Source organism: Passer domesticus, chromosome 3 (genome assembly GCF_036417665.1).
Source record: "Passer domesticus isolate bPasDom1 chromosome 3, bPasDom1.hap1, whole genome shotgun sequence".
Classification (NCBI taxonomy): domain Eukaryota; kingdom Metazoa; phylum Chordata; class Aves; order Passeriformes; family Passeridae; genus Passer; species Passer domesticus.
Genome location: NC_087476.1, coordinates 121,024,710 through 121,039,341, shown reverse-complemented (window position 1 = coordinate 121,039,341; position 14,632 = coordinate 121,024,710). Strand labels below are relative to the sequence as shown.

General features: G+C 47.7%; 1 protein-coding gene across 14 annotated transcripts in view; it reads left to right on the top strand.

The window, feature by feature from the left end:
- The window catches only part of BCL11A (BCL11 transcription factor A), a 136,879-nt gene that overhangs the window by 89,999 nt on the left and 32,248 nt on the right, over positions 1-14,632 (top strand). The window contains exon 1 of one of the 14 annotated variants that reach the window (XM_064415611.1): positions 3,525-3,673. The exons of 12 other annotated variants lie outside the window; for them this stretch is intronic. In XM_064415611.1, the coding sequence (XP_064271681.1) occupies positions 3,598-3,673 (76 nt within the window). In that variant the 5' untranslated portion in view covers positions 3,525-3,597. Of the gene's footprint in view, positions 1-3,524; positions 3,674-14,632 lie in introns of those variants that run through there. One more of the 14 variants, XM_064415612.1, reaches the window with a different exon arrangement.

Sequence of the window (14,632 nt, the reverse complement as noted above, 5' to 3'; positions counted from 1 at the left end):
AGAGCTCATTTGTCCCTGATGCAAATTATTAAGTTCTAATTATAAATATCCATTTAATTACCCCATACATTTTTATTCTGCAGACCTTCTCAGCAATTCTGTCTGAGATACAGTAGATGTATAGGAGAAAATCTGCAGTAATTAATGTGCATTTCCTAAATAATAAAGAACAAACATGAGCCACTTTGTTCATGGATGACATATCCGCACACACATTTTTAGCTGTCCGTGTCACGGCGGCAGACGCTGAATGCTAATTCAAAAATAAATGGAAAAGACAAAAATTAAAAGTTTGGGGGTTCATTTCCCTCCTTTCCCTGCCTGTTGTGGAAAGAGCTGCGTCTTTCAGTGCCTTGTGCCCTCCTGGGAGAGGGATGAGGGTGGCTCTAGGAAGCACGGCATCATGGTGCTGATCCTGAAGCTGCCTTGTATACTGGAAGCCCCACAAATCCAGAAGCATCTTGTAGCTAAACAAACTGAGAGAGCCACTCTCTGCTGCTCCAGCCTCTCCAAATTCTCAGTTTCATGCCCAACAGCAGCTGGACAGGTTACAAAAGCTCCTCTCGGGCAGCAGTAGGGATGTTTGTGATCCCCTCCCTGCTTCTGTGCACTTGTAAAACCCAAGGGCAGAGACAGACACAGAGAAAGTGTCTGTGGGGGCAGATCCTGCTCAGAGTTACCCCAGGGGTACATCCTAAGTGGCTTCCCAGGAGAGTCACTTGGTAGGCACAGCAGTGTAAAGGAGCTTGGGCTCAACCCCTTGTGGTTATTTATGCTCAGATTAACAGAGGGCTTTGTCTACCAGCCACTGGAGTCCAGGATAAAAACTTGGAGAAGGTGGCAGAGTCGAGCCTGAATACAAGTGGTGCCTGTGAAAAATCACCAGAGGAGCACACGTGTGTGTGTGTACCCACACACATATATGAGGTGTTGGGGGTCTGACTGCATGGCAGCTAATGTGAGCATTGCCACAGGCTTCATTTCATTGCACTCCCCGTTTATACTCATATTTACATCTGCTTTCTGGGTGATAGAGTAGGCTTTCTGGAAAGGATACTTGTGTGCTATCAGTAATTACAAACAGAAATTAGCTTTGAATTTTCTCAGACATATATTCCACTAAAGCTCCATTCATCTAATCAGTTACAAGATGAGGGGCTGCAACAGTGTCCTTAATTCCCAAATAACTTTGTCCTTATTTATTGCAATCATTTTATCTCAAACTTTGTCCTAGAGTCACAGGGCTCTAAGAAGAAAATCACAAAAGTGTTGGTAGGAGCCTAAGGACCTTAATATAAAGAAACCAAACAGAATCCAAGCCTGGTTTCTTAAATAGAAAAATAATTACTTTGGCTTTTCTAGCAGCAGTATGTTTTTTGGAAAGATCGACTTGTCTTTTTTTGTTGTTGTTTTCTTTTCTTTTTTTTCCCAGCATCACAGTTACTGTACTGCTTTGAAACATGTTTTTATTATGATTCCTCTGCAGCACAGTCACTGTACAGATAATACTGCTTGAGATTTTACATCTTGCCATCTCTATTATGCAGAAACTTAAACTGCGGCCTAACCTAGCAGTCAGATGGTGAGCAAGCCACGCTGAAGGCTTGTGAGAGCTTTAATTCCCACATGATCTGCTTTTACCTGAGCAGCTGAATGTACATCTCTGCTCATGTTGTTATTGTCTGGAGCAGAAAGTAGACTACGTGTCCCACCACCCACACTAGCTTTTCACAGCTTAATAGTATTTACCTGTAGTTATTATTATTATTATTATATCCTCTAAATGCATTGGTTGTTGTGTGGCTGATGTCTGGTGGGGTGCTCTGTCTGGGACTCGCTAATGGGGTCACCCATGTCAGGCTGTGATGTATGGATTATGTTTACTGTGGCATGCCTGGTTTGTGAGTGAGGCTGTGGCAGTGGGGCAGGTGATGAATGGAGGTACTCCACGGCTTCATGCTCGTCCCTGTGGTTCCAAGCCTCCAGTACAGTAAAGATTCTCTTGTGATACAGAGGGATTTATGTGCCTGTAGTGGACTTAGAGCTGAGCTTCAAGGTGTGACAGTCCAGCGCTTTGTGGTATTTTTGGTTAAATTTTTGTTTGTCTGTGGCCTGGATAAGCACTTGGAATTTGTTGTGAAAACCTTGGAGATTGATGAACCATCCAGTTAAATAATTTGTCTGGCTGATACACTGGCCTGTTTTTCATCTTTGGGCCTCCATGAGTCAGCTGGGTGAAATTCATCGCCAAAACACAAATGGCCAGAGAGAATCCCAGAATCGTTTGGGTTGTAACAGACTTCAAAACTCATCTGGTTCTACCCCCTGCCACTGGCAGGGTCACCTTCCACTAGAGCAGGTTGCTCAGAGCCTGATTCAACCTGGCCTTGAAAACTTCCAGGGATGGTGAATGTGCATATGCTGTCAGGGACCCCAGTGATTAATGCCTTCAGAGGCTTCCTTACCTTCCAAGATGCAAGTAAAGCATTAATTCTCTTACAAGTCAGGTTTGCTATAGTGCCTTTACACCTGGGCTGTGGAGATTGGAGTCAGGGCACGGGAAGGATGGCCTTCACCCTTGGGGCAGCTGGCTTGTCACTGTGGCAGAAGGATGCTCTGAACTTCCCACTGTTCTCTCCCATAGGTCTCACTTTCCCTTTTTTCCCCCCCCCGTGCATCCACTTAAATGGACAACTGTGGTCTGTACGCAGGTTCTTCTTAGTTATTTTATCTCCTGAAAGACCAACAAGCTTTTACCCACTGAGTCTATAGAGAAAACGGCCAGGCAATTTTTGTTTCAATTTAGGCGTCTCTCCGGAGCGCTAGTTCCAGAGACTGATCAATAGGTTTTATTGTAGACCTCACTGTCTCTAAAAGCACCGTGACCTTATCCTGTCTAAAAATAGCATTTGCTCTTGCTGCCTGCAGAACCTTGACCTGTGACAACCCATTTGGAGCATAACTGACACGTGCAGTCAGCTGTGCATCCAAGACCCTTGCACGCCCCGGGAGAAAGCTCCCCGTGCTCCTTGTAGCCCTTGTTGAGAAGAAGGAGAGAGGGAGGGGTGTGGGGGCGGATGAGGTGCCCTACTCCCTCAGGAATCCCGAAGTGGATGAGGGTTGGTCATTTCCAGGTCCTGAGCGAGCCCTGCTCCAGCCCATGGGCACTGGGAAGTGAGCATCTCCGAGTATGCACCCTCTTCTTTTGGGAAGAGCCTTGCATGCAAACCCAAATACACATTCACACCAGCACCTTGTGCCACATCCCTGGGTGAGTTCCTGAGCTTTGGGAAGTGCTGCTCTGGAAAACATACTCTCCTTTGTTTCTGAGCTGCTCTCTTTAAATTTGGACAAATGAAGGTGACCTGAGTGACACCGTTGCCTGGTCAATGGGTGTGTTCAAGGCAGTTCTCAAGGGCACAGTGAGGGGGGAGAGCTCGGCATGGATTTTGGTGACCTCTTGATGCAGCTCAGGGGCTTGAAGTGGCCTCCAGGTACTTCCTGCCTATGGCAACGTCAGGCAGAGAAGAGCCCTGTTGCACACCTGCATCCTTCACCAGAAAGGGCTTGTTTGGTGCTTTCCCTGTAAATGAAGGGATGCTGGAGAAGAGGAGCTTGCAGGGACCTTGGCACCCCTCCCAGCAAGGGTTAACCATCCTCCCCGGTGAGCAAGGTCTGGTGCAGAGCCTCTGGGAGATGAAAAGGGAAGCAGCTATGATTGCAGAGCTGTGAAAGGTGGCATTCTGTTCTCCCCTCTAACAAAAGCCAGGACTATTGTTGCCTCGGAGCTTGAAAGAGAGGTCAGGGTGGTATTAGTGCAGCTAATCACAGGAGAGGCCGGGTGGGCTCGGGCTGTGCCGGCGGGGCTGGGACCGGCGGGCGCGGGCCGTTCCCAGGCACGGGTTCCTCTTTGGTTACACAAAATGTCCGCTCCCGCTCCCCTCACGAGCAGGCTATTATTAGCCCGTGTCACTCGGTTATCTGAGAGTGGCGCTTTTAGCTGCCATCTAAGTGCTTGACACTTGGGTTTACAGCAGATTAAATTAATTTTTAGGCCGGTTTGGCTTTACTGGGTGTAGACAAAGGGAGCAGCTGCCGTGGAAATGTAATCTGGCGCTGGTGAGGGTGGACAGCCCTAGCTGGTCTTCTCCTCTGCCTGTGTTTGGAGGGTCTCAGCGTGCAGGGGACAATTTTGGTACCTAAACCACCATCCCTTGGAGCATGGGCACCTGCATCCCCAGCTCAGTGCTGGGCCATGTCCCTATTAGTCAAAGCATGTTGAGATGGAGAGCGTTTGGATGTGACCAGCTGGCAAGTGCAGGCACCAAACTGGTGCTCATCTTGTTTCTGTCCAAATGCTGTAGTGCAGAGCTCATGATAAATATTATTTACTTATTGATGAATCTGTTGGTGCAATCCATTCCTTTTGCTCCTGGGCATGTTTTTGTCTTACTTATTTTTGGCTAAAAAGCAGCAGGGCTTCAAGAAGATTCTGCACAAGTTTTTTCTGCCCTAAAAGCAGATCAGGTCAAGAAATTAGTCAGAGATGGAACTGACTTAATCAACAATTGTTGCTGTGGGTGGCTGGCACAAGGGATGGTCATTTCAAGTGGAGGTTGGGGGAAAGGAGTTTAAAACAGGGTCAGGGCCAGAGATTTGAGTTTTTCTGAACGAGCTCTGAATGGAAAAGTCTGGTTGAAGACCTCTCCTCGAGGTCTTCAACTGCTGCTTGAAGGGCATTCTTAGACATCGGATCTAATACCACTCTGTCTTTAAAGTTATATTGAGAGGGATCAAAGACACCTCTCAAGATCAAGCTGGCCCTGCTCCAAAACTGCTTCCTCAATAACTTTCCTCAAGAAGAGAAGGGTAGCAGCAGGCCAGGAGTCATCAAGGTTGTTTGTGTCAGGAGGTATTTTTCTCTTCAGCTGCCTGATGGGGTTCCAGGGCAGCTGCAGCCTTGTTCTCCTGACGTGAGGCATCAGACCAGTCATCACCCCAAAAACCCGAGGAGGTGGGATTTGTGGGGCAGGGCAGCAAGGTTAGCCCAGAGCTGGGGTGAGCGGCCGCTCCACACGGAAATAGCAGATGTTAAAAAAAGTAATGGCTGGATTAAAACTCAGCCTCTGTCTTCAATTCATTGCTGTCTTTTCTTGTGGCCTTGGGGTCAACGACTGGCGTAAGCAAGTTCCATTCTCCCTTGGTAGCTCAGCACTGACTGGTTGCAGCTCTGGCAGGCTGGCCTGCTTTCCCTTGGATCCTCACCACCCTGCTTCCCATTTATTTGCCTCCTGGCATGGGAGAGTCTCTGCGGCTGTGGTTTGTGTGCAGGGTGCATTTCAGGGGAGCATGCACAGGTGCTCTATGTGTATCTCTGTGGAAGGAGGTGTGCGCTCAGAGGCCCCAGAGCCGAGGTTTTCTTGGGTAAAGGGCAACGCAGAAACACCTCTGGGGTTTCTCTGCCCAGCCTGGCCTTTGGGTTTGATACATACCAGCCTGATAATCACATTAAACTGGCCACCTTCCAAAACGAGGTCAGGGCAGTGGCAGGAGAAGGTGCAGAGCCGTGGTGAGGGTGCTGTGCAAGCCTTGGTGTGGGAAGCTGGTTGCCCCTTGCAGCCCTTGGCATGTTGAGGACCTCCTTGAGCAGCCCAGAGGCACATACAGTGAGTCCAGCCAGGTTTTGGTCTCGGTGCTTTCCCTCATTCTCTGGGAACTTCAGGAGAATCACAAATAATTCAGCATGGGGTGGTGCATGGTGAGGTTTCTGTTTCGATTTCAGGCTGTAGTGGTGTGTTCACATGAAAAATGAGAGCCCTTTTTGGGCAGGTAAAATATTTGCTGGAAAGTGTGACTGGGTCAATTTAGGTACAGCTTTGCCTGGCCCAAAAAAAAAATAATTTGGAAACTTCTGATCATTGAACCAAATCAAAAAGATTTTTATTTTATTTCATTTCCATTCTGTTTTCTCCTCTGAATTTTCTGTTTGGAAATCAAATGGAAAATCTGGTTTATGTCCTGCACTAATTAGGAAAATGGAACTCCTGTGAAGGGGATTAAGTTTAGCTTGCTAATGACTGCACAACGATTTGACAGCCTCCACTGAAAGAGAGTTGCCTGCTTATCTTGTCTTATTCAGAGTTTTGTTCAGTGTTGTGGCAAGGTGGAGGTTTCATATGGATTTCTGGGCACCTCTAGAGGTACACCTCACCTATATGCTTTGCCAGTAAAAGTTTTGCAACAAGTAGATCATGTGCTTTAATCATCCCAACAGAGCAGCCAGCAGGTAGCATTGCTTTGAAATGTGTGTGGTTGGGATGGAAAGCCCTCCTTGCCCGTGGTATTTTGGGAGTTGGGCGGGTTTTATGGAGTGCTGACTGTGCTGCTTTCACCTTGATGGGGATGTCCATCCTCATGGGTGTTGGCCTGGCCTTGGGGAAGGTGGTGGCTGCCGCTCTTGCTAAGAAGCTCTTGGAAACCTGGTTTTCCATTCCATAACTCTCAAATTTAAATTGTTGTTGGAGCTACAGTATGTCAACCCAGTCAAATTCAAATCATGTTTGCATAATTCACACCTCACGTCTGATGGGAGAAAAAGTGTTTCCTTAAATTAACAAAAGCCTGTAATTATTTTCTTCTACATGTTGAAAATCGGAGAGAGAGGCATCTCCTTGAATTTTATTCTTTCTCTAATTTGCTTTTGCTGTTGTTTCAGAATAATTTAGTCATGTATTTATTAGGAACTGGCAGCATCTGCTAATTTTCAGAGCCATCACAATGATGGCAACACAAAAACTTGAGGCCAGGAGTGGGACCAACACCTTATTTGCAAGCAGTCACATTTATTTTGGTGCTAAGGCTGCTCTGCTAGCAGAGGAATATGGTGTTCAGCATAATAAAGAGTATGAAAATTTGCCCCTGAGCAATCGCTTCTGCTGCGTTGGGGTCAGATTGCGGAGCCTTTACTCATCACGGTAAGTATTTATTAACCTTTGGAGAACAATGGCTGTAATGAGATTACCTGGGTAAGTGCTTATCCAGTCGGGAAGGAAGTTTTGGAGCCTGGGCCCAGTGGTATTTTAAGAGAGATAAGGATAAGGAGGGCTCTTTGCTCTGCAGGTCGCTTTCCTACCTGTGCCTGGCAGGGCTGGAGGGCAGCCCGGACTGGCCAGGAGGCAATGCCTTTTGAAGTGGTGGTTTCACTCTGTGTTGTCTTTCCCGGATTAGCCGTGCTGAGAGGGAGAGAAAGCAGAAAAAAAGTCAGTGTTTGAGTGACGTGGACAAAGTAATTGACTATCAGTATCAAGAATTACTGCACAACCATGCAGGGGACAAGTCAGAACATACCTTGGCAAAACCCTTGCAACAAAGGGCTGCTCAAACACACCCTTCAGTCTCCGGAGCTGTAAATTGAGCTTCAGTTCCAGGGAAATACTTTTAGGCTTTGTGTATGTTTTTGTGTCTGCTTGCAGCGCTTCAGTGCCACTCAGGAGGTGACTGAAGTCCCCAAAAAGAAGCAGCAAGCACCGTGCTCAGCCGAGCACCAAGATCAGTTGTTCATGTTGGTTCGTGGCAAAGTGGCTTTAGTCTTCACAAATCACATGGGATTTCTCTGATTCCCACCTCATTTTTCCATCTGGCTCTGTGTACTTCTGAAAAAAAATTTGGGGAGGTGAAACAGCTCCTCAGTCATGTTTTAGCTGCTTTTTCTCTTACAAGGGAGAAACAAAGAGGGGGACCTTGTACCCTGCTGTGAGAGCACGATGATCGTTCCCTGAGCGGCTCCACACCCATTTCTCCCTACAGGTTAGAGACACATTTTTGGCACTGGACACGGTAAGCGTTCCAACATGTTTTTAATCTGTGGCTCTCACATCTTTAAAGGTCTGCTGTCGTGGCTCTGCTTGCGTGCACGTATTGCAAGGTATCTGAGTGGTGCAAAATGTGGGTAAAACACCGTGACACGAATTTAATCTGTTGGTAGGAGTTTGCTCTGTGTTTGTTCTGCCTGTCCTTTGGTGACACTTGCTATGTCCTCAGCTTTTTGCGTGTGATGTTAGATGACTCTCCTGGATTTCCTGGTTTCTAGCAAAAGGCTAGTGACAATACACTGTTGATACTTTCTGCATTTATTCCTAAATGCTGAAACCTGTCAACTGCGTTTGTTGGGCATGCAAAGAGAAAAGCCTTGGATTGTTCATTTTCTGCCCAGTGTGCACCTAAGTGTTGAAACACAATGCCAATATAGTGGAATTGTGTTGAATTGGGTTTTTGATCAGACTTCAGATTCTGATTTAATTCTTTCCGCATCTGCCCAAAATCCAGACTGTGCCAGTTGATTTTCCCCCTTCTTCTCTGAATGGCATTGCCACAGTCTGAAAGCAGCCAGCCTTGTCATTTCTCAGATGCTTTTCCTTAGAGGCAGAACCGTAGGAGCAAATGTCTGGGGAGGACCTTCCAGGTCACTGGGTACAGTCTGTGGCCTTCGACATCCAGAGGTGCTGAAATGGCTTCATGTGGCCTCGTTTTTTGTTCTACTCAAACACGCTGAGATGAGAACAGTGCCCGGGGTGGAGGCGGCGGGCGAGGAGGAGGGAAGAGGAGATGGATGATCCCTCTCTTGTTGTGGGAAGATTCAGCAGTTGCCCTTGGTCCTTTCACCTCCGCGGGGCCATGTGAGGGTTACAGCATTTGAGACGTTTCCCAAAGTGTCAGTGCTCAGAGCACCATTAGGAAAAGATGAGATGAATGACCAAAATGTAGGGGCAAAACAAATTAGGCAGTTCAAAAGCTGCAAACAAGTCATTTGTGGGGAATAACGAAGGCTTGCGGTTGCGAGGCCGTCCCTTCTCCAGCCCATTGCCACTGTGTTTATAAATCAGGGGAACAAAACAGGAGCCCTTGTTAGGCCTGGGTGACATTAAGGGTGCATTTAGCTACAGAGTGCAACACTGGCTGCTGTAAAATCAGATGGGTGCTCGAGCTGTGCTGCAGCTTGCGTGGAGATGACAGCAAGGCTGTGCCTTTGGGGCTGGGTCAGACTTTGCTCGGTATCACGTTTCCCGTTCCACAGAGAGGGGCTCTTCAGCTCCATAGGTCCAAGCCAGGTTTTTCCCCATTTCCAGCAATGCCTGATATCCACCGACCTCTGCTCCCATAGGGATAGACCCAACATGTCCCCTTTAGGCAGTTATGCCTCCTGTAACTCCATCTGTAGAGTCCCTGGACATGCTGAAACCCTCCTGGTTATCCTTGCACACACCAGGAAGCCTAACTGGCTGGTGTAGGTGCTCCTAAGTGAGCAGTATTATATTACCCCACATAAATGTCACATTAATGGAGCATTATAACCAAAAGATGCTCGTAGATCACTCCAAACCATTTTAGGCATCTGTTATGCTTCTGTCATCTGCTCTTCACCCATTTGTTTGTGTTTGGGATGGGAAGGACGCTGCCAGGAGAGCCTGGAGGGGACTTGGGGGGAGGTGAGGATGGGCTGGAATGATGAGCAGCCCACCTGATGTCTGGAAGCTGCTCTGGGGTGAAGCCCAGCTCCACCAGACTGTTGGCCACGCTGGAAGAGGCATCACAAGCTGTGGCTTGGCCTCGAAGGGGTGTTGATAGAAAGTGCTGACTTATCTGAGCTGGCTCAACGCCTCCTGAAAGTCCAGTGTAGGCACAGGGGAGCCCACGGTGCCTCGTCTGTGACGGCTTCCTAGATCACACCATGTAACACAGCCCAACAAAGGGCTTTTAAATCCTAGTCAAGAAGACAGACAATAGAAGGTCAGAGTTTAAAAGAGAAAGTGTGCCTCAGACTGATGTAATTCCCCTTCTCCCCCCTTTTCTTAGTGTGAATCCTTTGATATTTGAGCAGGGAAATCCTCTTTATCGGGAAACTCCACCTCCTCTTATCTCATACTCCCTCGAAAATACTATCTGCTCTCCCGCCTTTCAGCCTCCCAGCCCAGTTTGTCGTGGAAGCCTCCCCGTGTGGGCAGCACTGCCCTCCCATCCCTCTTGCCAGGTGTGCACAAGGCTTGAGGCTCCACACCGGGATTTGCTGTAAGTGAACACCCTCTGGCTAATGATTCCTGTGGGATCCATGCTTGCCTGTCCTGGTCAGGATCCTGGGAGCAGACAGGGTCTGCAGAGGAGGCAGCCTCAACCTGTGGTGACATTGCCCTCTCAGCAATCAGCTTAGGTGGTGAGGCCTGCCCATGTTTACTGTTCAGCCCAGCAAGTAAAGGTCTCCCTGACCTCCTTGTACTGTGGAGCAATCTTTCTCAACAAAGATAGAAAACTGGCCACCTTGAGTCAGGCCAGAGATCTGGTGTCCTCTTCCTGGCCTGTACAGAGTGGGAGCCCTTGGAAGCAGCAGCAGACACAAAGCAAGCAGGAAATTTCCTATTCCCTGCTGTGCTGTCTTGTCTTCCCTCTCCAGCATTGTGGGTTGGGCTGGAGGCATCCCCAGCTCTTCCCCCAAGGTTGTGCCCCATCCCTTCTGGTTACTTGCATGTATTTTGCCTGAACTGGGACTTGGGAGGTTGCATTATATTGCTGATTGCATCAGATAGGTTGTGTTTCTTAACCTTCTTGCAATGGCCTCTAGTAAGTCTTGTTAGGACTCTTAATTTGCTCTAACAAACAATTGCAAAGCTGGGGAAAGGAAACGTCCCTGTGTGTGCACTCAAAACCACTGGGGATCTCAGCAGGGCTGCCACAGCTCTGGGGACCAACGAGCTTCTGTCCCTCTCCAGCCTCATGGAAAATCAGATTGTGGCTCTGAGCTGAGCTGTTGGTAATCAGAGGAGCAGGCTCTTCTTTCACTCAAGCAGATTTTCACCTGCTGTGTTTCTGTGGATGTCATAGGTGTATTCTCAATGTGTGCTCACGTGAGGCAGGCAAAGGTGCCCAGCACATCTTTGTGTGGAGGACACCAGGTACCTGTCCTGATGTCCAGCTGGTGTCCGTGACTGCTGGGGTGATGCCTGAGGACTTTTGTTCTTCCCACATCCAGAAGAGTCAGTGTGACCTGTAGTGACACCTAGGGCAGCCCTTGAGGTGTAAATCAGGTGGGACCTGCCAGGCCTATTTGCACCAGCAATTGTTCTAATCCTGAAGATTCGTCCCTGAAGTTACACAGCATTGGCCACTTAATTTTTTCTCTGTAAGACATTAAATGTGACTTTCCCAGTACATTGGATTTTGGTATTCACACAGCTCTCTTCCCTCCCATTGGCCCTAAACCACACAGGCATGGGGGGAGAATTCACAGGACTTCTCAGCAACATTTTACAGTCTTCCCAGTCAACTGTGCTCCTGCATTTCCAACTTCTTACAGTCTGGAAAAGAGCTTGGCTGCAAGAAAACTGTGTCCATGAAATGGTGCAGAGTGGAAGGAAATGATGTCAATAACTGTGCAGTTGATGTAGATTGTAATTCTTGCAGCCTTCAGTTCCAGCCCAGATTAGCACTCCCTTAGCTTAAAATAACAAAATGGGAACTGTCAAAATCAGAGCAAAAATGTTGGCGTGATGAAACATGTTAACAGGTAGCCATTAGCACTTTATGTCTGCATGAATAGTGGCTGTAAGTGTTTTTTATTGGTAACAAAGCAGGGAGGATGGGCAGAGATGGCATTTATTTTTAAACTGGCTTTAATTGCAGTTTTTTATTGTCATTACTTCGTGGTCATGGTATGCTCTGGGCTGGGGAGATGGCCTTGGGACACAGCTGGGTGTCAAGTTTTTTTGCCAGAGAAAGAAAAAAGGACCAGACAGTCTGGACAGGACCTGTTCTTACTCTAAATTAGCTCTTTGCAATATGTTTGAGATGCCCAGCTCTGGAGGAAGAGTGAGGGGATGGCTGTGGTGTGGACTGAAACATGGATGTAACATTGAGGGCTGGTCAGTCCAGGTGTGTGGGATGTTCCTGCTGCTGGATCACGGAAAAGTCACCACACTAAGAGCAGCTCTGGGCTCTGCAGGTACCTTTGCTGGCTGACATTTGACTGGTCCTTTGTGGTCATTCCCAGGCACCAGCATCCAGATGTTGCTTAAGGGAATGGTAGGCATTTATTGGAAGAACTAAAACAAACACACACACAAACAAACAAACAAACACACAAACAAACAAAAAAAGAAAGAAAAAAAACAGGAAAGAAGAAAAAGGAAGGTCTTTGTAGTCACCAGAAATATTTGCCCCAGAAATTAAGGTAAATAGTGTTGAGGACTGTGGAGGACAGGTCACTGGCTCCATCCCACCAAGCAGCAGGATGTGCCAGCTCTGATGGATGGAAGTGACTTGAGCTGTGTGTTCTTCCTGCCTCACCCTTGTGACCTGTCACAGCCCTGCTTGTCTCCCTTTGTCCATCCAGTTGGTGCATAGAGCTCAATGGCATCCAGCTTCTGCCAGGGTGGAGGTCCTTGGGGGAAAAAAAAAGGATAAAAGAAGTCTGTGCCTGTCCCACTGCAGGCAAGGAGCTGGCCCTGGGCAAGGCCTCTCTCCCACCCACCTCTCTCTGCCTGCCCCTGGGCCCATGTCTTGGCAAACATGAGCTGCCTCCTCTTGTTTATTTACACAGGATTTTTTGGGGAGACAGCCTGACGGCAGTCGGTGTCTTAGCTTGGTTCTCCATGGATGAGCTTAGTAGTTGCTCAACTACTTTTGCTGTTGATTTTGGGTTTGTTGGAGGTTTTGCCCATGGGTGTGTATGTGGGCTTGGGTTCTGCTATGGGGAGAATCATTGGTGCCCCCCGTGTAGCCTGAAAGCCTTGAAAATCTCAGCCCTGGGTGCCAAATGTGCCTTTTGAGTATCAACACTTCCTTCCAGGAGAAAACAGAGTAGTGCTGGCAGTTGTAGCACAGCGCCTTGTTCTTTTCTTACGGGAGCTCTGGATTAATGGCAAAAACATGGTCTGGACGCTGCTCTGCAGCCTTCAAAAAATCTGTTTGTTTGTTTTTCCCCTCGGCTGCGGAGACGCTCCCCACCTTTCTGCCATATGTTCTGGGGTTCTTGCAAGACAGTAGCAGGGTTTGCACCTGGACAGCTGAAGGCCACGGGTGCCTCTGTGGGACCCACGCTGCCCTCCCTCCTTCCCTCCCTCCCACGCAAGCCAAAACTGTATTTTCCTCCCGCTGAACCTTGCAAGGTTTTCCTCCATATGCACTTCAGTAGGTTTTAACTTTTTTGTCTTGAATCCAAGCAGCTTTAATCAACATAAACGCTTGCGGTGGGTATAGGTTGCCGCATTTAATAAAGGGTGAGCTCCCCCCCTGCTTTTTCTTTCTTCTCTTCTTTCTTTTCATCCCTTATTTTGCATTCTGCCGCGCGCGATGAGCATTTAATCCCTGCCCTTCTGTCTGTTGAGATATTATGTTTTTTTAATAGTGCTTGTTTATGACTAAGGTCAAAGACAGTATTTCAGAACAAAAATTAGAGTTAGTTCATAATTGAGTACATATGTATGTTACTGTTTATTTTTATAGTTTGCTAATTTATTTTTAAACAGCTCGGTTGAGCCAACATGTTTATAGGTCTGTTTATCACATGTCTTGCCAGTCGGAGTGCTAAAAGACACATGCTTTTCAATAGCACAGATCCGAAGTGAAATTAGATAATACCGCCAGGTAGCAATTTAATTACATTAATTGAATGTTTAGGTTGAAATGTAGTTTTGTAAAGGCTATAATGGAATACATTTATAAGTGTCTGCATATAAATCTTGGCATTTAAAATGTTATTCAAGCCTGCTGGCAGGGAAATGAAACTCCATTGAGTGTTTTTGAGGGAGAAGTGGAGTATTTCACTATGAGTACTGTGCTTGCCATCGCTTGGGGTTTGTGCCTGTCCTGGCTGTTGGGAACCTCTGCGGGTGCCCATTTCCATGGGGAGTTCCCTGGTTAGGAGGATTTGTGGCCTGATCCAGGATGATGGGATCAGGAAACAGCATCCCCTCTGAGTCCTGATGGGGAGATAAAGGAGTGAGTCCCAGTGGAGAGGGATAAGGGGTGAGCTGGTGCTTGGCAGGAGCGTCCTGTGTTGGCCACCGTGGAGAAGGTGTTTGTCCAGCTGAAACCAAATCCCTGTGGTCGTGCACTGAGTAATTCCCCAAGGTTGCCAGCTGCCGTCCTGGATTGTACCTGTGGGTTCTGGCCTTCCCTGTGCAGGGAGCTGCTAAAGAGCCCTGGAAAGGCAGCTCAGGGGAGACTCCCTTGAAGAGCAGAAGCTGTGAATGAGCCGCGCTCTCCAGCCCGGATGAGGATTTAATCCTCAGCGTAAACATGTACAAATAATGTATTGTCAGGAGAGGGAAAGGGAAAATTCCTTCGGTTTGACGGTGCCCAAGAATAGCAGGCTTGGTTGGGAGAGGATGGGAGGAACTGCTCTGGCATTCTTTGGTTTTCCTTACACCACTGCTTTTTGCATGCACCCATTTCCAAGCAAAATGCTAAAATCATGGCATTTCTGGTGGGAGTGGGACTGATCTCTTTTTTTTGCAGATCTCTTCTAGGATCCCGAGAGCTGAGTGAGGTTTCAAAAGCAAAAAGTAATATAAATAAAAAGGAGCAGGAGGTCATAGGTGGATTTTTATCGGGGCTCAGGGATAGATAAGGGGTAACCAGAGGA